Below are 25,939 nucleotides of genomic sequence, written 5' to 3'. Positions count from 1 at the left end.
CCCCGGCGACGACGATCGTCTATCCGCGAACGCGGCGACGCGGGGGTGCTCCGTGTGCCGCCACGTGGTTTTATTGGCCAAATAACGCGTACGACAAACATCCCCTGCTTTCCTTCCGCTACCCCCGCATCGCGCTCGCGGAATCTTCTGTCTCTCGATGTGTCGTAACACTCTCGCCCTTCTATCTCTGCCCCACGTCCTTTCGCGGCCGCACGTAGGCACTTTGCACGAGAAAAGAGAGAGAGAGAGAGAGAGAGAGAGAGAGAGAGAGAGAGAGAAAGAGATGATAGTCGTCGTGGTGTAAATCGCGTTTACCCCTTTCCCCTTTTCTCATCGCAAAGTCCATGACGATCCTACGTGGAGGAGTAGCGCTTGTAGCCGCGGTTCCTCGTTCTTTGCAAACGTCATCATCCCCTTGTCGAGATCTTTTAATATGCCGCGAAATTAAAATGCAAGGAGCACGGATTTAGGCACAGGGCGACTTCTTTTGCACTCGCAAACTCTCTGCGCTACGTAAAACTTAGCGTTACAGATAAAATAAAAAAGTAATGTATTAATAAGTTTTTTGTTTTTGTTTTTTTTTTTTAATCTTAAACTGAAAGCAAAGACAATATGATTTTTAAAATATAAAATAATTTTTAAAATAAGTAAAATTTTATTTTATATATTATTAAGCAATATTAAAATATTGATAAAAGTTAGAAAATATCGTGCTATTTATAGCTTATAAATCCAATCTGGCGAATGTCTGATATATGATTATTACACGATTTATATAGATGATGCACACAGAATGATGTAATTTCAATTTGCTGACATAACTATCCTCGCCAACTTGATATGCTCGTATCGTGTTCTTTTCCACTTCTTCATTAATTCCGATATCAACGCGCGTTATTGTATCTTTTTTTTTATTGGCAGCTCGCTTCTACAGAGCTTTCTAGATTCGATAATTTATGAAGATTGTCACTTAGCGACAAATCACTGCAAGCATCGATAATAACTATCGGCTTTTGATGTTATCTACATTTTTCAAATGAATACCATTACTTTTTTCGAACTAAAGATATCTAAAAAGTAGCTTTTTTTATTCTTTTTTTATTTGAAACATTTCACTTCATGCCGTATACGACAATTTTAAGTTTACAGTTTTGAAGAATGATTAATTACTCCAGTAGTTAAAGCTTAAAGATTACAGAAACGGCTGCTAAAAACAGATTTAACGCTAATGGAGAATTACGATAAATTTTTCCATCATAAGTAGTGGAACGATCTTTTTCTTGGAAAAAATAGGTTAATAAAATGTAAAATAACAGTTTTATACTAAATGATTTATATTCGTCTGCGATTAAAAAAATTGAAATATATCGAAGAAATAACGAAATACATATTTATTTTACAATTAATGTTTATATACATAACTGATATAAATATGATATGATTAATAGTCGCATTCTTCAATATTAATTATTAATTTTGCCACTATTACGAATGGTAGCGATAGTAGACATTTTCACTATTCGGTGAAAAATAACGATAACCGTGTACCATTAGATTTCCTTGAAATTGTTATTAACGTCACATAACTATATTTGATTCGGGTTCTACTTGGTCTCCAAGAATGGTCGAGTTTCAGCCACGAGAGCAATAAGAGATGAAAATACGAACTGTGAGAAGAAGGGAAACAGAGATTCTGAAAAAGCGAAAGCGAGAGAGAGAAAGCAAAAGTGAGAGAGAGAGAGACAAAACGAGAGGCCGAGTTAGGAGTGTAATCGCGTTACGTGGTGACTGGATTACAACCCGCGCCACGTTGCGAACTGCATACCGCGAACACACGTACAATCCCCGGTATTATAAGTAACCATCCCGGGACATCATTCGGGTGTTCAGTCGAATTAAACGTAGGGAAAAAAAGATTTAAGGGAATATTAAAAATATGCCCTTGGCCCCGGTACATACGTCGTTTATCGCGGCTAGACGGCCGCATTTTTTCACGCAACTATGAAGGACTATCGCACGAAACGCATTTTAAGTGAGTTTTCGTCGTTTCATGCGGCTGAAATCGTGGCTAGAACTCTTGTGGAGAAGGGAATGATGCGACTTGTAAAAGAGAAAAAAGAAAAATACCGGTGTAAAATACCGACGGGTAAAAAAAAAAAAAAAACGTGTTATTCGTTTAGGTGAGAAATAAATTCTATTCTCGCGAATTTTTTTACACAGAGAGCACCGCTTCTATCGCGTTAAATTTCCACGATGTACTTTTTTGATGAGTTTAGCAGTCAATTTTTCCTCAAAAGTGTCACGCAATATTGTGCGTATGAGCGAATTTAAGACTTAAAGATGGAAACTGACAATAAAATCGTACATTTTCCGTGTAACTTGGTTTTTTTCAGATAGAACTATAAATAAAAAACGACAAATAATGCGCACAACAAACTAATTTAAAAGTAAATGAATAGAATATTTTTTTGTGAAAAATTATTTTCAACAGATTTGTCACAGAATTCCTTTAAAATGGATGGATTAATATTAATGAATAAATCGTTGTATTCTTCTTAATTTCTTTTTTTAGAATTATATATTTAGATGATATTCCACTTAACACTCCGCAAGCACGCTGAGTGATTCAGTAAATCGATTTTTTGCCCTCCTATCTTTTCTGCAACCTTATTTAGTATCCACGTTGCTTAACACCCTCTGCAAGGCAACGCTTTCTCCCACTCCCATTTTGTTTGCAAGGATGGTGTTTCTCGTTCGCGGTTAGACGAGCTGCTGCGCGTCTCGAATTCCGGTGACGTTGGCGAGCGCGGGCGGCGCGGAGGTTCGTTTAATAAAATAACCTTGTTACCAGCCCGTGCTAGAGGAGAGAGAAGAAGACGGGTTGGCGGTAGTCGGGATGACGAAACGGGAAGAGGGCGCGAGAGGATCCGAGACAGAAGAGCAACGCTGCGAAACGGGGAGGGTGTGACGAGCACTGTCGTAGCGGGGGAGCGGGCTACTGCGCGCCGTCGACGAGATACGCGAGACAGGGGTTAGAGGGAGGAAGGGGGAAGAGACACGGCGGGGGTACTAATACATAAAGTAGCTTAAAGTAGAAAATTGTGGAAGCGTCGTGATGCCTGGTGATTGCGTTACCTCCGAGGCTTTGATTTAAAATGCAACGGGGGGAACTGACGCCGGAGGGAGGGAGGAAAGGAGCGAGGGGGAAGGGAAGTGTCCGGGGCCAGGCGGGGCGGCGGAGAGAGTGTCGGAGAAAACGCCGGGCCGCGGGGGTTGTTCGGGTGCGAGGGTGTGGACGGACGGATCGCCTGCCTGGGAGCCATGTTCCTCCTGCGAGAAACGGAGGGGGACAGCGTACAGGGGGATGGCGGGGGCGAGGAAGAGGAAGAGAACGAAGAAGAGTAGAAGGTAGAAGGTGGTAGCGTCGACGGCGGCGGTGGCGGCGATGGTAGTGGTGTGCCCACCGACGCTGTAAAAGCTGCCGCATCCACAAGGAAGGTTCTCCGAGGCAGAAGAGGGGCAGCGAGGGGCTGGGGAGAGAGGGGGGATGAAATTCCTTCGCGAACGATTCTGCAACGTGCCGCATCGAGACTTTGGTCGTCCTCCGACGTCTACTTTGTCGCTGCTCTTTCCATTCTTCTTTCGACGATGCCGATGTCTCGTGTCTCGCCCCTTTCATCGGCGGAGGTGCAATAATCTCTTATTAGGTCAACCCTTCCGCTCGATCCTATCAATTGCGATCTCTTTTATCCCCTCGATTTCCTCGCTGCATCGCGAAGGCGCGCGAGGATTCTTGCTAGCGTAAACTCATTCTTCGCTTAAAGATCTGTGCTTAATCACTTTATCATCTCTCTGAGATGTGGACATAATTTAATTAGAGCGACATAGTTCAAGAAAACTGTCAGAATATATCGAGAATGTATATTTTGAATAATGTAATTTTTTGGAAAATAATTATTTCAAATTATGTAACTTTTTTCTAACAATCTAATTAGCAAATGTATACAAAAGCAATTTTTATCCGCGTGTATGAAATATTAAATTTTAAATTTTAGACTTTAATGATCGCGCTTGAGTGTCCTGATAAATTTTGTGTGACCCGAGAATGTATCCAATAAGTCAATAAGTTCTGAAACTCGTGAAGTCGTGCGGTTCAGGTTACTCGATAAGTCCAGATTACCTGTTAATCTTTTCGAACAAATTGGATTACATCGAACGCTTTTATCAAGAAAACGAACAAAAAAGTAATATAAGACGTGAAGTAATTTCTCGACGAGACGACGAGAGATTATTTTAAAAGCAACTGATTATTTGAAATCACCACGAAGTGATCGGTTTGATCTTTAACGTGTTCAAAATATATTAAGGAAAAGAGTCAGTATTAGAACGGCTCGTCAAGTCGGACGGTGTCTTTTTAATAAATTGGACCCTTGAAATGCGATTAGGTGTAAACACCCTATTTTAAGGGAGGAAGAGCACAGGAGGGGTCGCTTCCTAACACGGCAGAAGCTCTCGTGAGTGACGGCAGATAGACAGCTAGAGACTTCAGAGCTTCCTGGATGATGTTATGAGGGTGAACTCGGGGGTGACAGATGATTTAGCGCAGTATTCCTCGTGTCAATATACCAACAACCGTAGAGAGAGTTGCTCGCTCGAAGTGTGTCGTATGAATGTCCTCGTTTTTCCTTCGTCCTATCCTATATAGATATAATCTAATATAATCAAATAAAAAGCGCGATGCAAATTTAAATGCAATAATTGAATCACAATTGAATCGATATCTTTTTTGTGTAGCACATTGTCAAAATGATTCATGTACAAATACTTTTAATAATTAGGTAAGACAAAACCTTTCGATAGCACACGTTATCATGTATATATTGAATAATTATTTAAATTTACTTTTTAATTATTATATGATAGATAGATGTGTCTCTCTTAATGTATATATAACTTTTTAATTTTTAGCATACTACCATGTTTAAATTTCATGTATACATATATTTTTGACATTATATCAAACTTTATATAAAATTGCAAAAAGAGAAGAAGAGAATTAGGTCTAAAAGAATTAATATATTTAAAAGCTAATATGATAATATTTGCAATATAAATGTTCTTAATACGAATTAAAAGAAAGTCATCAAAATATTATAACGTAAAAAATAGCCACGACATTATACCGTATAAGATGCTAATATTCAATTCTTATCGTGTCGTATGAAACCTTATGCGCGCGAAATCCAGAACGAGAAATCGACCGACCGACGGATGGACGATCGGTGTCGAATTTGATGAATCTAGTTTGTTAAACCGCAAGCCGGATTCGCCAGCGCGGGGGTGGGCTCGCGCAGAGTGTGATGAGGGTAAGAAAAATGACCGGTCGAGAAAAAGAGATCCTTTACCGGCGAAATTCGAATGTCAATCCATATCCCCTTTTTCCTCTGATCCCTTTATCCTCGGGGACTTGGTCATAGGCGGGAGAATGAGCGTAGGAAACGGAAAAGAAAAGTGATGTCTGATCTCAGGGAGAATGTAACGCCCGCGAGAGGAGTAGCAAGATCGTGTGAGGGATGAAGCGTCAAGAGCGAAAATATATATATATATATATATATATATATATATATATATATATATATATATCGGAAGATCAGGCAGATGTCATCGATATTGGCTTTACGCTTCTTTATTGAATTTCATTTGACTTTATTAAAAGTATCTGAAATTAAATAAGATATAATTTCACTCTATGCAATATAAAATAATTGATTCGAACTTTATTAAGATTAATATTAATAAATAATATTAATTAATAAGATTGATATCTTTAATGAGTTTAATATTAATTACTAGGAGTTTAATTCTATATTTAGAATTTAATTCTCATGCGCTAAAACAAATTGAAATCTCTAACGAACAATAAGATATATTACTATCGCCAAGGCACAAGTATTTCGCAAATCTTATTTTAAATTGAAACGATCTTGAATCAGGTCTAAATAGAGATTCTCGAAGTTTGCCGAGCGCGCCTAATCCGCTTTGATGTCGAAATACAACGTCGAGCAGAGTAATTGATATCGTTTGATTGTGTGGACGAACTTTCAATCTTCGGAGGATACGAAGGAAACCGCGCACGGGTTCGATGCATTCGCGTTAATCTCGATAACCCGATCTGTCGGATGTCTTTCTTTTTTGCTTGTTGTCTGTCGGGGATTGTTCGAGACTCAATTTCCGCCGAAATAGAGCGTACGCTTCGCCTCGCTTCGATTCGATCCGTCAATATATATCTATGTATTTCTTTCTTTTTCGCCACAATTTTATTGTGCACAAATCCTTCAATTAATCTCTGTTTCTTCATGTGGGATGTATAAAAAATGTAGCAATCTTGTATTAATATGTATCGGAAATGTATTCTTTATATAAAAAGCGAATAAATTCGACAGTAACAATAACTAACTAAATTTTTCTTAAAGAATCTATTAATGATATTAATTTAAATCTAGCATATTTGCTAAGAGCATTGACCTAAATATTCTGAGTATAATTTATAATTATACCCAGTTATAAGTTATGTTTTATTATATAACTCATCTCTTTTGTATTTATGATAGGCAATTGAATTTTTATCTATTAGTTTTAAGAATCGCATCGAAAATATGATAATTTCGAGGAGGGATCTTCTATCGTCGATCCACGAGCACTTTTTACCCCACACACATCCCTGGTTGTCTCATGGGCGATGCAGGCCGCTCGCGGAATTCTTTGAAAAACTACTTTGTAAAATTGGGGACGCGCAGTACGAGAAGGGAGGCGGCCGAATGAATAATAAATACGGTTATCGTTTAGTTGATATTTTGAAGAGGGGGCGCGGACGCGGAAATCCCCCTCCTCGTCGAAGGATCGGAGCGAGAAAGAGATCAAAGCGGATCGCAAAGATGAAGGCCAGGGGAGAAATTCTCTCTCTCTCTCTCGCTGTTTCTATTCTCCAATTGCTCGAGATAGCCTGACCGTGAATCACATCGCATCGATAGCACAACAACGCGATCAATCAATTGTCGATGAATAGACGATGAATTTAACCCAAGCGCTAAAGCTTCGACAAACCGTATAATCGCATTTTTTGAAAGCGAAGTCGCGGAAAAAAATGTACGATTTACGAAAAAAATGAGAAACCAGGGAACAATTAAAAAATTTTAATTGTATTTAAAGTTTAATAAAACTATAATACAAAATTATTAAAAATACGTGAAATTAATCAAACAAAAATTGAGAGAAATATAAAGAACTGCAAAACGCACATTCATTGATTTTACTTCAGTATAAAACGCAGCTATACATTTATTCAACCCTTATTTTACTAAATTTCTAATAATTAAAAATTGTAATTATAAAAGAATACAACAGTCAAAAAACATTTTCTCCTTTCGGTCTCAGTAAGGATGTTGAAAAACATTTTTGAGAAATACACAACGTTTTTCTCAAGCTCCAAAGTATTTCTCTAGTTATAATTATCGATCCACGGGCCTCGGGGCCTCACGACGAGCACGCGCCAGGCCTTTGATAACCCTGCGGGTAAAGTTTCGCTCTTTCCGGTCTAGTGTGACGATGGCCGGGCGATGGAGCGGCTAATAACGATAACGATGCCAGAAACGATAATAGAGTTGGGGGTTTCCGCGGTTTCCACGGCTCTCCCCGGACGCTGATTGCTGAAACGGCGGTCGGGATGCTCAGCGCGACGGCGATACCGTTTCGCCCCGACAATCCCCCGACAATCTACCCCCATATGCATTAATTTAAATACAAGATGTACTTCACTGTTATTAGATCAAAATTTTAAGTTAATATATTTTTACTTATTCAGAATTACGGAAATAACACATCTTCCTTCTCTTCTATAACTGAAACAATGCAGATTTACAAAGGGAACTTCCCAGCACATAATATTTATGGTAAATATTTATAAATAATTTTAACATTTATTTTTTGAAATATAAATATTTTATATATATTGAAAGAAAAATTGTAAAATATTATAAAACTATATTCGACGTATTAAAATATAGATTAAATATTTTATATAATATTTATGGTAAGAGAAAAATAAATATTTGTAGTAATATTTTTTTGTAAATAATTCCCAAATATTTACTGTGTAAAGTATTTATAAAATATCCAAATAATTACTATCAATATTTCGTATATATTTTATAAATATTGGGTACTCTGTCTGGGCTGAAAAATTATTAAAAAAATTATTTTTTAAATAATATTACAAATTTAAAAATCTGATAATTGTTTTAAATTTATATTCTAAAAGAATTTTTATTGTATAAGTAATGAAAAAAAGAAATATCACGAGAAAAATAGATGAACAGTTAAAAAAAATGAAAAATGTAAAGGTTTTATTAGTGTTAAAGACAGATGATAATGGAAACGCGTTGCGGATGTCGTCTAGAGTGTCGAGACGGCCGTCACCTCGACCGGCGTGGTATGCGTGCGTGTGCTGGCGCAGATGGAAGCGTAACGAGTATACAATGCGATGCAAATTGGTTAGACTCGGTATGCCGCGCCGGGCCAGTCAATCGCCCGGCCGATTGCCTCCAGTCGCGGGCGGCAGTACCGCGCGATGGTATTACTAACATCACTATCCTATTATGACGTTACGGCTCCCCGAGCAGCAGCAGCCTATTACGTACGATGCCGGCTCCCTCCAGGCGTTCGATTCGCGATAACTCGCTAACTATAGCGGTCATCGAGACTCGCCGGAGAGAGAGAGAGAGAGAGACAATACCGTCGGAATGCCCGCCCACGGCTGACTTCCCGATTCTCTCGCCTCGATTGGCGAATCGCGGAACAGCCACTGTATAATTGCATTTATAACATTTAATACACCTCTCTAAATATCGATATTTAAATTACATTATTTTATATACTATTTTGAGATATACAAGATATAGATGCTCGGTATGCAGGCATTTATCTTTGAGATTTTTTTAAATCAGTTTTTATAAAAGTTTGATATTTGAATGCTATCAAATATCAATCAGATGATTAAATGAGATTTGTTGACACGAGATTGATTTGAGAAATAGTAGAAATGACTTCCTTTTAGACGCTGAGAAACTTTTCTTGGTTTAAAATATATGATATAGCTACATAAGATGTGTAACATACAATTTCGATATATCATAAATTCGAAAATAAATTTATTGATAACCAACTTTACTATATCTTTCTTGAAATAAGTACAAGATAATCTTCGCGTTCAGTTACCACATATTTTAGGTATTTTCAGTAATTCTATAACATATATAACTTTTATCAGAGTAACTTTTCTTTGAAAGAATACAAACCAACATATTACGAAAATAAACTTAAACATCTATAGAAACCTTGTAAAAAGATAAAATGCCCATAATATATATATATTAGAAAAAATATAATGCATATATATAAGCTTGGCATATTGTAGATAATTTATTCAGCAAAACGGTATTTCTTTTTAGCTGGTGGCGTATCATGTTCATTGAAATCATCCCAATTGTATCTTTTCTTATTTGACTTATCTGTAGACAAACCACTGGTCGATTCTCGAGGGCGTCTTTCTTCTTCATCGGATTCGTCCTCGCTCTTAATCTGCACCAGAGAACTTGTAGGCTCGTTGAAGTCGGAGATTTTCACTGCAGTCATTCCACTGTAAGACAGAATCAGAGTTCATTATTTCCAACAATCTAACATTTTACGAAAAAAAGGTGTATATTTTATGTAATGTACTTTTGTTTGCGATAAAGTTCATGGAATTGTTTATGATTATTCAAATCAGCCAGCTTCTGTAGGAACTTTTCATCATGGCTGATAATAATCAATTGGAAATTTTTTTGATATCTTGATCGTAGTTCGACAACTCTGCAATACATAATTTTCACGTTACATTATGTCATATATAATTTTATTTACATTATTGCTTAAAATTACAATGTTACGCCTCGCACAAAAATAAAAAGACGTACTTAGTTAGTGTATCTGCTAGACTGTTGGCATTTTCTTCGTCTAGATTTGTCGTCGGTTCGTCTAATGCGAGAATACCGCAATCCTTACAAAATGTTTCTGCCAAAGCAAGTCTTATAATTATCGATGCCAATACCTGTAAGAAAAAATTGTATATCTCAAATAGATATAACGCGATTACGCATGCTAATTATTTGTCAAATTAATACTATTAATTACTTTCTGTCCAGCACTACAACGTCCTTTCATATCCATCTTACAGCCGTGTTTAGTTTGAATCAGTTTATAATTGTAGCTTCTTCTATTGCTACCTACACCTTCCGTAGGTTCTGTGCAAATCTCTATGCTGCTGGTATCTGTACCCTTGTAAACATGTTTCCATAGCTTCTTCATTATCTTATTGACTGTCGACATGCGTTCCTCGTGATATTCGATCATGGCGGTATCCAATATTTTACTGTAAGCTTTCAAATTGGCTATAGCATCTTCCTGAACCTAATAAACAAATGTAAAAGTCAAGTAATTTATTGCAATAAATGTATACTAATTTGATGATATATATAATACTTTACCGTTAATTCAATACACTTGTTAGTATAATTTCGACGAGCTAATCGATATTCTTCTTTTCGCAACTCCTGCATGTACTGTTGGATTACTCTTTCTAACTCTTCCTGATTTCCCAGTGCTACGTTTTTCTAAATGAAACGAATTGTTAATAAATATGTAAATCATGTGTGAACAAGTTACAATAATAATTATATTTACTTGACGAAGTAATGCCTGTTTTTCGTTTTCCAACTGTTCCCATTTCTTCGTCAGCTCATTGTAATTCATATTTTTCAATTTTTCGTTCAATTTCTTGTATTGTTCCTTCACAGTCTCTATCGTCTCCCTAGTTTTGCGTAATGTTATATTATCATGTAACTCTCTCTTTCCAATTTCTTGAGAGGCAACGTCCTCCTTCAACTTATTTATCGTTTGCTCGGTGTCCTTTTTCTTGTTCATAAGTTCCATTAGCGATTTTTGATAGGTCTCTATTTCACGTTCATAGCTCGCGAGTTTTTTAGGTACGTCGCTGCTAATAAATGAATCGACCTCCTCTATTATTTTATGCAAGTCAGATAGACGTCTAGCGCTTTCCGTCATCGATTTTCTATCAGCTTCTTGCTTTTGCCAGTTTTCCAGCTGCAAAAGAAAAATGTCTCAGAATTTTTTTGCTTTCACTCCATGTTATAAAACTCTTCATATGATATTCCCATTTTCATTATAATTAGTATATTATAATTAACTCTATTTAATATTATAAAAAGCAAACCTTAATCTTTTCTAATTTTTCAGTTTCAGAATCCAATTGAGTTTCAGCATTTGCTAAATTTTCTCGCAGTTTCTCCACCGTCTCTCCCACAGTAACTTCTCTTGTGTACAAATCTTCCTGCTTATCCTTTAAATGTTTCAATTTCTGCATATCTGACTGTATTTTTAATTGCTCCTCGTGTAACTCATTATATGTCTCTCTAGCCTCATGCAACCTCTCATTATGCTTGTTCAATTTGAGTTGCAGTGCTTCAATATGATTACGAGTTTCTTTAAAAGATACTTTCAAGGATTCTCGCTGTGTCTGCAGTTCTTCTATAGTCTTTTGTGTTTTTACTCCTATGAAAATATATAATAATATGTAGCATATGAAAAAAGAAAAGAAAAACTCTAATTAATAGTCGTCAATTATTTTGATTGTCAACAACTTTACCAGCATTGGCCATTTGATTTTCCAAGTCACTAACAGTTTTCTTTAATTGTTGTATTTCGTCTATGCATCGATCCCAAAATTTGATATCGCCGATTATATCCTTATATAATAATAACTTCTTTTCAGGTTCTGCTTTTGATTCTTCTAAATTTTGAACAGCTGTTTTGGACAGCTTTACACTATTCTTGGTTTTCTCTAATCTCTCTCTAATTAGAAAAAAATCAAACTTATTAATATTAAATGTATTAAAAGTTTATAATAGTATAGAAAAACCAGCAAATCCTTAAATAATAAATCAATAATGATAATAAGTATAATATATAATAAAATTTACTCACTCTAATTTTTTCAAATCATTCTCTTCACATTGAATTACTTTTTCAACAATAGGTTTCAATTGCAACATATTATCGTATTTTTCTTGTTGTATCTTTAGTTCCTCTTCACACTTTTTTAAACGATTAGGCTGATTACGAATTATATCGGTTTCCATTTCTTTTATTAAATCTGTAACTTTATTTTGTTCCTGGAAATTTCTATGACACAAGGGACAGCAAGGATCTTTTACAGATAACTTTTTAATATATTCTTTATAGGCTGTGGCTTGATAAGCATAAATTCCTCGCTTATCCTGAAGATCTTTTACTATTTTTGATTGCATTAATAAAGTCTCATCAAACTCTTTGTAATCACACACTGTAGATATTTTCTCTTTATCATCTAAAAAAGAAAAACGCTCAAATAAAAAAATCTATATAAAATAATATTTTAGGATTATATGTAAAACTTTACAAAATATATAAAATATTCTTACGATGTAACTCTTTCTTCTTCTTCTCAATGTCTGACTCTATATATTGTAATGTTGTTTGAAAAGCAGTATTTTTGCGTTCTTGTGTTTGAATTTCTCTTGTCAAAGTACTTGTTTCTTTTTCCTAAAGTTTACAATTAATAAAATTTTCACTTGTGAGCAAGCATATAAAATATATAGACATAAAAAATTAATCACATACCAATTGCTGATGAACACGATCCAAAGTAGTTTTCAATTTCGTCTGTTGTAATTCTTGAATATTTAACAATGTTTTGATACTATTTCCATGTTTCTTTTTTAAATTCTCCAATTCTTCTTCTTTAGTTTGTAAAGTCGATCTTTTCAAATCGAATTCTGTTTTTAATGAGCTTAATTTATGTAAAGAAGAAATTTCGTCATCAATCGTACTTAAATTTGTTTCAATCTTATCTCTTGATTTTATTTTGTTTCCGACATCAGTTTTAACAGAATCAACATCTAATGCATTGCTAAGTTCATCAATTTTTTGTTTTGCTACTTGAAGTTTTTGTTCAATGGACTTTAATTTATTTCCTGCTGCACCAATCTAGATTTAAAAAAATAATTAAAATAATAACTTTATTATAAACTGGATATTTCTATCATAAAGATATAATTCTTAACCTGTGCTATCTGATTTCGTATAGTGACAATTTCATCTCTTATTTCTGTTATTTCCTTCTCTTTGAGAATCTTTTCTGATTCTATCTTTGAATAGTTGCTACGTAGCGTATCAACTTCCTTTTGTGATTCTCTTTCCTTTTTTTGCATGGCCAGTCTATTTTCTTCTACTTCTTGTTCCAATGCACGGATCCTCTGTTCCAATCTTTTTGTAAGAGCCTTCACCTCTGTATATAAGAATTTTTGTGTCATTTTAGCAATAAAAAATATTTAATATTGAAATATATGTGAACTGATTATTCTTAAAATTATTTATTATTATACCTATTTCAGTAACATCTTCTCCCACTGCATCAAAATTCCATGCTTGCAATGCATCATTTAACAAACGATTACGACGAACTATTCTTTTCTCATGATCTTTCACTTGCTGTTTAAATGTACCTACAGTTTCTCTTCGTGTTGCTAAGATATTCGAGATTCTAACTTCTTTCGCAGAGATACTTTCTATCTCAGTTTCATTCTGAAACCAACAAATTAATATATGTAATGACTATATAAAAGTGTCATAATATAATTATTTTAAATATATTTATAGATACCTCTGCTATTTCATTATTTTTTTCTTTCAATATAGTATCATATGATTCTATGAGTGCATTTAATTCTTCTGTTGTTCCTTCAAAAATATTTTTTATTGTTTCTTTCAATTTTTGATATCGCTCCTTATGCACACCATATTCCATTTTTTTCTTCTCTGAAAAGAATAATACTTTCTTCTTTAGCCATACTTTTGTGAATTTTTACTCAGCTTACCTTCTTCAATCTGAATATTTTTATACTCAGAATGAGATTGTTGCACCTCTTCGATTTTCTGTTTTAAAGGCATAAGCTGTTTATCAATATCATTTATTTTTTCCTTTGTAGTATCCAATCTCTTCTTATGTTCCTCGAGTTTAGTCTCTTTATCTTCTACTTCAGACACATATACTTTCAAACTCTGTTTCTCTGCATTCAAGCTTCGAATTTCTCCTTGTAAATCTTTGTAAAGTTTTGAGATATTTTCTAAAGCTTTATTGAATTTAGTACTATCAAATATTTCATCAAATCTTTCTTTTAAAACTTTTCCTTGATCAAATGGCCAATTAAGCTCATCTTGATGGCAAAATATGACATAATTTAGAATCGACTTTGAAACACCTAATGCTACAGTGAGTTCTGCATCAACATCAGCACATCGATTAGTTATTGATGCTTTCTGAAAATCAAAACAGTCAGAATAAATTAAAGAATTGAAAGATACAATCTAAAAAAAAAGAAAAGAAAACATTAGACACTCACTTCCTTTTTATCCTTGCTTACTCTGGTTACAGTACTGTCAAGAGTTTTAAATTTTTTTACTGCTTTTAATGACTCAATTGTTCTGGATACTGTATAAATATTACCCATGAAATCAATTATTTCAGCTTTTACAACACCTCTTACCTATAACAATATATAAAGCAAAAAATTATAATTAATATTTATTTTTCTGTATTTGTATTTTAAAAATTTTTTTAAAATTTAAAGAAAAAACTTTTGGCAATTATAAATCATAAGTATTGAAAAGATAATAAATCAGGCAATTACGTATAATGATTATATATAATAATAATAGATGCGTGTGTATGGTGTGTGCATGTTATAAAAAACTTTTTGAAAATCAGCTTTTTTATAAATATATATATTCAGCTTATATAATTAAATTTTTTTATAAAAAAAACTTTACAAAAATTAGCCTTTATAATATCTTAGCAAGAGCTATATAATTATAGCTTATTTTTTTAAATATGGATGGAATATTGTAATATACTAATATCAATATATATTATTTACATATTATTTAATATATTAAGAGAAGATATATATGGATTGCATCGCTTTAAACTAATAAAAATTTGAACTTTTGTTACATAAATGTACATGTGAACCAACTATAAATAATAAATATAATAAATAAATTATACAAATTATGAAATAATATGTAAATGCATATTTTATATTTATACAAAGAAAAATGTTTTGGCAATTATAAAGATCATCAATATTTAAAAAATAAAAGGATAATAGACTAGGCAATTAAAGATAACATATAATATGTGTATGCATGTTGTAAATTTATTACAAAACAACCTTTTTATAAATATATATATTTAACTTGCAATTTAATTCTTTAAAAAGGTTGATTTTGCAGATTTTAATTGTACTATAGAATTATGATTCTGATTTTGTCTTATATATGATAGGGGATATGATAAGGAATTATATACATACACACATACAATATAAAGTTAATATAATAAATTAATATACATAATTACTATTATCATACCGAGCCGGTTGTTGCCAGCATGGGATCATGTATAAAAGATTTTCCTTTATCAGAACCCGGTGGAAATTCACCAGTCGTAGCATATTTCAGTGCTTCAATGATCGTTGTTTTTCCCGTGCCATTCGGTCCCAAAATGAGTGTCAACGGACAGGAGAAACGTATTAACGAGTCTTCATTGTCATCACCGAAGTTACGAATGCCACGGAGTGATAATCGGCGTATTTTCGACATCTTGCCTCATCTAATCAAACACACAATATAAAATAATCGATCGTTAATTGCAACATACAGATAATAACATAATTGTGCATTCTTGTCACTATTATCAGATTTCCAACGAACTACATTGTCGAATAAACTACGCATTAATTACTCGTCTCTACGATTAAGTAACCGGTATTCTTTTATTATATTCGTTGAGAGATAATGAACGACGTAATTAAAATTTACTTATGTCAAAGAAGAATACTATTCAACACGAGCTTTTGAACAGATATCCGACAATGAAATAAACTGGATAAACGCGCCAAACATGTACACAGTCTACAGTCACGAGTCACACAGTGACAGGAGGGGAGACTAAAGTTAGAATTAGGTGTGTTCCTTTATATTCTTTTTCACGTCGATGTTACTAGGGCAAATATTATTTTGGCAAGAATGTGTTCCGTAATTTTACTCTATTCTGGGGAAGTGCGAGCAAAACGATGATTAGCTAATCACAATAGACGATTACGTCATATCCGACCCGGCACTCTCGGCATGTTCAGTTCGATTCAATTGTATCGTTCTGCTCTGTCCATGATCATCCGAGTCTCGTGGTCCGATTGAAAAGCACAAGATTCAAATTGTTTTCACAAAATGATAGACTTTCGCACTAATTCTGGCACCACCGATACCGATAATGGAAGATATAACAACACTAATATACCTGGTAAAAATAAAGATGTTTGCATTACGTGAATATTTTTGAAGTTGCTCTAAGCCTTTTTTTTTGCATTATAATTGCAAATTTCTCGTAATTCTTTATAAATAACAGAGTTTTTTAAATATTATTGAGTAAATCGAATATCGTAGAACTACATATTTTTTAAAATTATGTTATCATGAATAATTATTGCCTTATTGGACTTAAACTCGTGTCAAATCATATTCCTAACCTGACTTATTGCGTTAGTGTCTCGGTCAAATATAATTATAGTCTTCTTTTTAAATATAGATACGGGAAATATAAATATGTCTTATTTGTAAGTGTCGTATTTGAAAAGGTATAGAGATTGGATCTATTTATGTTGATAAAAAATCTAACTCTAATTACTTGAGTCGAGAATTAAAAGACATGTACTAATCAATTAAATAATGATTGTAATGAGTTCAAATGAATTACGAGTACATGATAAATTAATAATAAAAAAATAAAATATTTTAATTTTATTTTTCAGTCACTTCACAACCAAATTTAGCTCCACTTAGTCCATTCTTGAATTTTGATCCGTCATATCTTCCCGTCAGTCAGCCAGAATTCATATTTCCTGAAGGTGCTTTAAAACAGAGAGGCCGCTTTGAGTTAGCTTTCAGTCAAATTGGAGCTGCTTGTATAGCGGGTGCTGGAATTGGTGGAACATCAGGTTTATACCGAGGCATCAAAGCAACATCTATCGCTGGTGAAACTGGCAAACTTAGAAGAACACAGTATGTGTTTTTCATATATTTAACTTTTAAAATATTTGAAAAAGCAAATATATTTCCTTTTTTCTTTTCAGATTGATTAATTATGTTATGAAGGGTGGTGCTAGTATGGCAAACTCGCTTGGTGTAATAACAATAATGTACACTTGTGCTGGAATAGGCTTAACTTGGCTCAGAGGAACCGATGATAGTTTTAACACAGTTGCCGCAGCTGCTACAAGTGCCACATTGTTTAGATCTCCTGGTACAAAGCATGATCTATATATATTTACAATATTTGATTATGAGTTGTATTCAATATAACAAAATGATAATATTAAATTTTAGCTGGAATCAGGAAAGCTGGTATTGCAGGTGCTCTTGCGGCGGGAGTTGCAGTGATTTACTGTGCATGGAATAACGGAGGCTTGTCCTTACAACGTATGAATAGATGGAAACATCCAGCGTAAGAGTGCATATGTTTAGTGAGTGTGTGTGTATATGTTTTAGTAAAAAATTTAAACAAATTATACGCTTGTCAAATGTTTTTACCGCATATTTCATGTTTGCTACCATTGCAATAGTTGATTGTAAATTCAACAACAAATTAATGTGAGCTATAATTATATATAAATTAGAGAGGAAAGCAAATTATAACCAAAAATAATTATATATTTAAAGAAATAATATATACACATAAAAAATGTGTGTATGTCGTTCAGTAAATATTATGATTTAGATTAAAATTGTACAAAATAAAGTATAGTTTACAAAAATTTTTTTATTGAATTAAAAAATGTGCAATTTAAATTATAATTTTTAAAAAATTTTTATTTAATAAGAACTTCATTGGTAATATTGCTACTATCTTATAGCTTTAAGATTTTATGTGTGTATATATATATATATATAATAATCTTAAAGCTATAATTTATTATTGTATGCAAAATTTAATTCAAATCTTAATATTTAAAAAAAAATTACATGTGATTAGACACAAATGCACATGCATATATTTTGCTGATTATTAAAAAATATATTTTAAATATTATATTTATATAATTAATATATGTATATAATGTAATTAATATATATATATATATAATATATGTATATATGTAATTAATATATATATATAACATTGATTATATTAAGAATTATTTATTATTATTTATATATATATTACATAAATTTTTAATTTATCTTTATTTTATGCATATCTAATACCCTATGTATAATTTCTTAAATATTATAATTTGGAGTAATGTAATAAGAATAAATTTGGTTATTTATATATATATATATATATATATAAGTATACATTTCAATCATAATATAACAAAATTAAATTTTTATATTTAGTTTAACATCTTATTGAATATATATATATATATATATAAACTAAATATAAACATTTAATTGTGTTATATTATGATCGAAATTTATACTAGAATTATCATATGTAGTAAAAAAGTAAAAATACCGCTATTTTCCATAAAAATAAAATTTTCTTTATCTGTATAAAAACTAAAACAAAATTTTTTTTTTCTATGAGTCTGATTTGGTGAATATGGCGCTTTTGCGACCACAAATTTTTTAAATAATGAAGCGATTTATTTTTGTTCTTTTGTAAATTATTTTTATTAGATTATGAATCATACAGCCAATTAAATAAATATACAAACTTATGAAATGAATATGATAAAATAAATTACGAGATTAATTTATTCGAGATAAACTTATTCTGAATATTCTAATGTAATTTATTGTTTCTGTTTTTCAGATTGATGTAACAAATTGACATCTATACTATGAAAATTGATTTTCATAGTATATTATTTTCAATGCGTTTTCATATCCTCGTATTACCATGTACATAGAAAATCTCACACCAAATGACACAAATAAATTATTAAACAAAAGTTAGGATAAACAAATAAATTATCGAAACTAGCAATGTATGTACTTTCAAATAAACATACTGACGTTACATATTGCGTATAATTCCAATATTGTGTATTTATTTTTCAGTAATATATTTAGTTAATTTAACGTCCTGTATTTGATAATGTATTTATCAAATAACAAGAAAAATCTTAGATACGTAAATGTAAATACTGTGTAATTTCAGATATAACGCACTTTATTACGAGAACATAGAACTGGGAATTTTTTATGTACAGAACGACTGCTAGAAAGAGACGCATTAATCTTATCAAAGTTTATCTCACTATCAGGCTTCACGTACGTTACGGGAATGAGTGGATTTTCCGATCCACCGATCAGAGCGGTTTTGACTGGTTACATGTTTCATTCAGTGCGTTTTATCCAAGTAATTGAATATGCAATCTGCGTAAAAAAAATCTACATTTTACCGATAAAGCACAATTTGAAATTGTGCGCGATATTTACATTGACTTCATATTATGCGAGAAATAAAGCATCATAGCTCGACAAAGAATAAGACTAGATAAGGAATATATGGGAAGAGAATATATAATGTGAGTTTTATAAATAATTATTGAGTTTTTAATAGATTTTTGTGAAATGGTGTACATATATGTGATCGATATATTTGGATAGCTGAATATTTTATGCGGTTAAGAAAATTAATGCAATTGCAATAATTTGCTTACAATTAGTATTTATTTTCCTCTCACTTTACCCTCTCACTTATGTAAACTTTTGTTAATTCAAATAAATATTTATTTCTAGAATTCTAAATTATAAGATTTTTTATTTACTGATTTAAGAGATATGCATAAAAAATAGTAATGCAAATAAGAATAGTAATTTTTATATATTTTATAGCAGGTGATAAAACTTATCTTATGCATATCTTAAATCAATACATGTCATCAATATATATAAATAAATATGATATAATTCAGAATTCTAGAAATCCTCATTTAAATCAACGAAAGTTGACATGTAAGATGAGAGATAAACAATAAGAAAATGATTGTAATTGCATTAATTTTCTAAATAATAAAATTTATAATAAATCATCCGCACGCATTGTCTGAAAAATTTGAACACATATACTGTTGACTAAGTTGGAATTGATAAATATATTCGGCAGTAATATTATCAATATATAGACAAATATTTTTTTTTATTTAAATAGTTCATGCATTATCATAAATAAATAAATAAATGTATATACTTTTTAATCTGAGATTTTGCTTCAAGTCATTTTTAAATAAAATAAAATTTCTTTCTATTTATTTCTATTTTTAAAAGAAATAAAAAAGATATTTAAAAATTAATTAAAACAAAATCTCAGATTTAAAAAATGCACAAAATTGTTACTTTGCATATCGAAAATAAAGATTTTTTATTTAGAGACCATATGCAGAATATATTTAAGCAGTGCGTGGAACAAATTTGGAATCAATTAAATTATTTATATAATTAATGAGATATTTTTTCGAAGACATAGTATTTAAATTATCGCATTAGTGAGATCGAGATACTCACGAGCATCGGGTTAATATTTGATTTGCCGGAATCTATGATCGTTGTCGAAGACCGCAAAGAATATTTACGAAAGTGTACGGTTTGTTTAAACAAGACACACATATGTGCATGTATTTCTTGCGTACATATTGCGATATTGCATGAGGCGTAAAAGGCCAGCGGAAGTCACGAAAGTAGTCGCTTCGAATCTTCCGATGATGGTGGACGTGATATTACATGAAAAACGGTGTTAAAATTGAAAAATATAGTTAAATTTTACAGTTAATGATAGGCTATATATATAACAAGATTTCTTATATCTTTTACGATTATCTCTTGAGAGTTATTTGTTCATCGTCATCAGAAGTGCATAGCAGTGTTTTGAAAACAAAAAGATAAAAAGTTGAAAAAAAATTCGATTACAAGAATAAAAGGCTGCAGAATAAAAAGAAAGAATCTCGCGATGAAAATCTTTTGAAAATTTCTATCTTTTATTTTCCTCAAGAAATTTAATTAAAAAAATTAAAATGTTTTTAAATTCATTTGCAAGAGGATCGTAAAGAATTTTGATTTCGAAAAAACCTATTCTTCGTTTTTTTAAATATTTTTTTGTCTAAAAAAAACGAATTAGATGAAAATTATATTGTTTTTTAATTCTATTTATAAAATCGCAGAAAGAATTAAGTAAAAGAAATTCTATTTTACTTTTCTGAGAGAAGAAAGAAAAAGAAACTATTATTTTCTCATTTTTTTTTCTTTCGTCAATTTTCCAAAAACCATTGTGCATATACTATTTTCATATTGCACATGCATTACGTATTATTTGTGCTATTCACATTCCTCGTCGTCGTCTAAATGTTAGTATTTAACTGCTTTCTATAAAAATCAGGTAGTGATAATTAATTTTAATTAGCACCTCTGAGTCTCTCTTTAACTGGCTAATACAAGCTAGATAGAGAACGATGTCAGTTTTATTATTAGTGCTAATCAACACGGAGTACAGTCTTTCATTGTCAGTCAGTCAGTCAGTCAGTCAGTTAGTCAGTCAGCCAGTCAGCCAGTCAGCCATTTTCGATTCTCGCACAGGTGTATATGCAAATTATTTGGTTTGGAGTAAGTGCTCTTATATCCTTTACACGTTGCGTTTCTGTAATTTATTTATATAGCTCGAGTTTGATTAATGACCCGACAAAGTACACTTCCCAAAAGCTTCCGTCATTCGCTTATCATAACAATTGTTTCTTGTGGAGAACTAGGGCACGACGAACGTGAACTAAATAAGAGACGTTTTACTCTTGATTTTATAACTTCACTAAAAACTTTGCGATATTTATATTCTATAAATAGAAATATCGCTTTTTACTGAAACGTACAAAAAATCATTTTAAAGTAATTTAATATTAGTAGAATTGTTTAACACGTAAATACATTTTTATATACAAACAGCTCTGATTTCGTACGAGTTCCAACAAATTGGTTTTAATTCTCATTGAACTTTATTAATTGATTCCTTGTTTCTCTCCAGATTTACAATATTTACTGTAAAATAAATAATGACAAACTAGTGATTCAACTTAAATTATTAGATTATCTTAAACTAAATTACATAACATTTAAAATTAAGATTAATTTGAAGAAAAAATTTGTGAAAAACTACGGATGTGTAGCAGGCTAAAGGCGCGTGAAATACGTTAAATTTTGTGTATCTATAGCTGTGATATCATGAACTATGATGAAGACACTGCGCATAAAGTGTACGCGATGGAAAGAAGAAATTCGTTAGTGTTTAATCCACCGAAAATAGATCTATCGATGGTACGTCGTACAAGAAATAGTAGTTTCAAATATGAAAATATTTGTGTTTTACAGAGCCGCTTCGCATGTGTTTCATAATCTTACACTATGCGTTTCCCGTCTACGCGCAGTGATAAACTGTCACGATTAAATCTTATCTTGTTTCGAGAATAAATTGAAAACAAAAAATCCATTCAATGATCGATAAACGTAAAAATATTTAAAATCTGCCTCTAAATAAGTATTTTCTTGAGGATTATTTAAAGAAAAAAAAACGCTGTTAATATAGTATGTAGTATGAAATATAGTAGTATATCTTAGTAATAATATAAAGAAAATCTTAGCAAAAAATTACCATTTCTTTTTTTCTTACTATATTTCTTTTTTATCATCTTCGTAAATCGTTAATTATTCGAAAATTATTGATCATCATTTTTCTTGTCGAAAATATCTATGTATTATTGCCTCCTCCCCCATTACTTTTCAGATTAAAAATTCCTATGAATAATCAAGATGAAATAAAAAAACAATTTAACCACGAGATAGATCCATAAATCTGTAAATAAAAAACTGAACGATGATTTCAAAATCTTATAAAAATCTATTTTTTCAATCTTTCAGGTAAACTCGAATTCCGTATTACTTACAAGTTAATCATTGTTGAAATATAAAAAGAAAATATACGTGGAAATCAAATAATCGCTTGTGAAGTTTCTCTGCGATCTTCTTCACGTCGAGAGCGGATGAATAAGTTTTGAAAATTCTCTTCTAATTCGAGCGAAACGTAATGATGAAGGCGAAACAAGCGGAATTATGGCTGGCGATATTATATACTGGATCCATGGTGTTCTGCGTGACGTCTGTCATATCGTTGGTGACCGTTTGGCAGCATTGGACGTGGACATTGGGCAGTTGCATGGACGTCGATTGCGGCTGCATATTGTACGGCATCAACACGTTTCACACGTTCCTCGGCGGCGATGTCAAACTTTGCCAGTTCGGCTCATACGGTCTCACCCCCATAATCATAATCGCCATGTGTCTGGGCGGCTTTCACGGATACAGATGTTGCATTCATAAGAATTTGGATGCTCCTAAACAAATTAGCCGCCAACAAACGTACAACGACAGGTAGTATTTGCGATTAATTAATTCTTTAAGTTCATATTCCATGTAAATTATATACAGGATCGATTGCAACGTGTGACTGTGTAAGAGTCTATCTTTTCAGATAAATAAAATTAATTTTTTTATGGATAATATAAAATATACTTAGATTAAATTTCGAGCACTTATTTCGTTAAAATTTTTTAACGTTCTATCTTAAGTTTCAGAGTAAAATTCTAAGCTTTCTATTAATTCTATTATTATGTATTATCTTTTATATAATTAGCAATTATAAGATCGTCTCTTAAATTTTTCTTTTAGAAACAATCTTAACGGACAGATCATCGTGGTCCATGCGAAAAGGAGATCCATTTTTAAACAATGGATGCCGGTCTCCTTGTTTGCAGTGTTAGTCTGCTGCCTGTCTCTTATTCACGCGATCGTGATAACCGATGGCTATTATAAAACTTGTAATCAATACAGAAGATATCTCATTGAACTTTTGGGTTCGAGAGGTCGCGAAATTCAAGTAAGACCAACATTTTATATCTTAACTAATTTTAACAATCAATATTCTTCTCCAGAAATAGAACGTAATTTTTTTCGAGATTAAAAAAAATTTGTTATCCATTTTTTTATTATCGCAGGCGATTCACAATAGATTACCGTGCGGGGCGATTTTCGATTTTATGGATTATCTTCATCCGGATACCAATAACTGGAGACGCGGCAGCGAGATCAACACAGGAATAGCGCTCCAGCTTGCGATATCCACGAGTTGGTTCAATTTTTTTGCTTGGTTCACCATATGCTTGATAAACTTCATCATGGCAAGAAAAAGGCTGCATGACTTAGGGGAAAAATTATGCTGCTGTTACTGAACATGAATGACATTTCCGGTAAAGTTAATTGCCAGTTGACGAAACGTTGCGCGAAACGCTTTAATATATATATTTTTTTGTAAAATGTAATAGAATTGGAAATTTCTTCCTCTTCTAAAGAAATACATGGATAAGACATCGCGTGTATGGTTGATAGTATTGACATTTTATTTATGCAATTTTATACAGAGATAGAGTGCTTTCAGTAGTTCTTTTCGTCTTATATATCAAAAAATTAAAGGCTCACTCCCGCTGCCGTGGAAAATAATAGCATTCTTTTCTCATATTCGAATATAATAGCCTTCTCTTTATACATTTTTTACACAATTTGCGTTACTATATTACACATTGTGTATACACACATACTGGAACAATATATTTTTGATCGTCCTAAAAATAAAAGTTCGCATTGTTAACTTAACATGTAAATGAACGCGTTCTTTATATATTAATATACTCTTTTTTTTTTTTTGAAACACGATTTTGCTGCTATTATGGTATTACTATTACAATTAATGAAATATGAAGACGAAAATACTGTGTTACCATAGGCAGTGACGAAATTAAAGTGTCTGAAGGATACTTTACTAGTTTAGATTATGTCTCGAAAAGTTTGTTTTCGAGACATTTATTTCTCTCTTGCTGTGTGTACATGAAGAAATCTATATAAACCAACAATAATAAATAACAGTATATGAAAATTCAAAGAAGGAATGTATCACGTGTGTATCTACATTATATACGTAGCCGTAATAGAGACTTTATACAATCGAATTACATCGCTTTAGGACGTTAAAATGCTTGGTGTTTCTTAGCACCTAGTTCGTAATATTTTATACACGGCGGTGTACACAGAATGACAGAGTATTTTAAGGCTTGGAATAACAAAACATTTCTCTCGTTGTTCAGTAAATACATTCAACTCATTCTTGGATTTATCAAATTCACCGAATCGATTCATCAAAATATAATATTTAATTCTATTCGCATAAATAATTCTTAGTTTTGTGTGTCTGTGTGTATGAATGTGTGTCCTAGCGGCATGAAGAAATCGCTTTTAATTAATATAGATTACACATATCTTTCACCTGGTTATGTATAGGAACTAAACTGAAGACAACTTTTCAGATATACACTATCCCTTACATGTATAAATACAATTGACTCTGTTTATTTTATATAATACTAATCAGCTTCTATACTACACGACAGCAAAGACTGCAAGAGCTTGAACGCTACTTAACGAAGGAAGGCACCTAATCATACGAGCTAATATATCTACAAATTATGTTACACTTTTTATATATGTATATGTATGCGTTGCATGCATAAAAACACGCGTAGATTACAAACATTTCTTTTTATAATATTGTCATATCTTTTTACATTGAACTAGATTGTAGATCCTCGATTATAAAAGGCGCAGTATATTAGCAGAATGTTTAGTTTAA

General features: G+C 32.1%; 3 protein-coding genes across 7 annotated transcripts in view; 2 read left to right on the top strand and 1 right to left on the bottom strand.

Annotated features, from left to right (window-relative positions):
- The window catches only part of LOC140669571 (uncharacterized), an 80,548-nt gene extending 54,693 nt beyond the window's left edge, over nt 1-25,855 (top strand). For 3 of the 5 annotated variants that reach the window (XM_072899556.1, XM_072899555.1, XM_072899554.1), the window contains 3 exons: nt 23,122-23,631; nt 23,929-24,136; nt 24,255-25,855. In XM_072899556.1, the coding sequence (XP_072755657.1) occupies nt 23,288-23,631; nt 23,929-24,136; nt 24,255-24,488 (786 nt within the window). In that variant the 5' untranslated portion in view covers nt 23,122-23,287 and the 3' untranslated portion in view covers nt 24,489-25,855. Of the gene's footprint in view, nt 1-20,566; nt 20,954-21,687; nt 21,820-22,304; nt 22,522-23,121; nt 23,632-23,928; nt 24,137-24,254 lie in introns of those variants that run through there. The other 2 variants (XM_072899557.1, XM_072899558.1) reach the window with 2 other exon arrangements.
- On the bottom strand, nt 9,242-16,157 carry Rad50 (DNA repair protein rad50). The gene is made up of 18 exons (XM_072899541.1): nt 16,033-16,157; nt 15,583-15,823; nt 14,553-14,696; nt 14,028-14,469; nt 13,814-13,968; nt 13,536-13,734; nt 13,215-13,438; nt 12,772-13,137; nt 12,573-12,693; nt 12,097-12,478; nt 11,759-11,964; nt 11,327-11,664; nt 10,777-11,196; nt 10,581-10,706; nt 10,228-10,503; nt 10,011-10,144; nt 9,775-9,906; nt 9,242-9,694 (listed from the first exon to the last, which is right to left on the bottom strand). Exons 2-18 carry the CDS (start codon nt 15,811-15,813, stop codon nt 9,478-9,480), a joined length of 4,113 nt encoding a protein of 1,370 aa, XP_072755642.1. The 5' UTR covers nt 15,814-15,823; nt 16,033-16,157; the 3' UTR covers nt 9,242-9,477.
- On the top strand, nt 16,331-19,721 carry Tim23 (translocase of inner mitochondrial membrane 23). The gene is made up of 6 exons (XM_072899559.1): nt 16,331-16,513; nt 17,022-17,271; nt 17,343-17,512; nt 17,596-17,713; nt 19,031-19,205; nt 19,379-19,721. Exons 1-5 carry the CDS (start codon nt 16,441-16,443, stop codon nt 19,038-19,040), a joined length of 621 nt encoding a protein of 206 aa, XP_072755660.1. The 5' UTR covers nt 16,331-16,440; the 3' UTR covers nt 19,041-19,205; nt 19,379-19,721.
- Nucleotides 25,856-25,939: the final 84 nt, after the last annotated feature.

This window comes from Anoplolepis gracilipes, chromosome 9 (assembly GCF_047496725.1).
Source record: "Anoplolepis gracilipes chromosome 9, ASM4749672v1, whole genome shotgun sequence".
In the NCBI taxonomy this organism is placed as follows: domain Eukaryota; kingdom Metazoa; phylum Arthropoda; class Insecta; order Hymenoptera; family Formicidae; genus Anoplolepis; species Anoplolepis gracilipes.
Note: the sequence above shows the minus strand (reverse complement) of the source record. Positions and strands in the feature narration are given on the sequence as shown.

What these genes read in the sequence shown, in the direction of transcription:
- Rad50 (XM_072899541.1), bottom strand. Translation starts at nt 15,813, where the DNA reads ATGTCGAAAATACGCCGATTATCACTCCGTGGCATTCGTAACTTCGGT. An exon ending in TAAGCAAGGATAAAAAGGAA is followed by an intron (nt 14,470 to 14,552) that starts GTGAGTGTCTAA and finishes TTTGATTTTCAG; the next exon opens with AAAGCATCAATAACTAATCG. An exon ending in AAATCAAATGGCCAATGCTG is followed by an intron (nt 11,665 to 11,758) that starts GTAAAGTTGTTG and finishes ATATTTTCATAG; the next exon opens with GAGTAAAAACACAAAAGACT.
- Tim23 (XM_072899559.1), top strand. Translation starts at nt 16,441, where the DNA reads ATGATAGACTTTCGCACTAATTCTGGCACCACCGATACCGATAATGGA. An exon ending in TAACAACACTAATATACCTG is followed by an intron (nt 16,514 to 17,021) that starts GTAAAAATAAAG and finishes TTTATTTTTCAG; the next exon opens with TCACTTCACAACCAAATTTA. An exon ending in GGCAAACTTAGAAGAACACA is followed by an intron (nt 17,272 to 17,342) that starts GTATGTGTTTTT and finishes TTTTCTTTTCAG; the next exon opens with ATTGATTAATTATGTTATGA.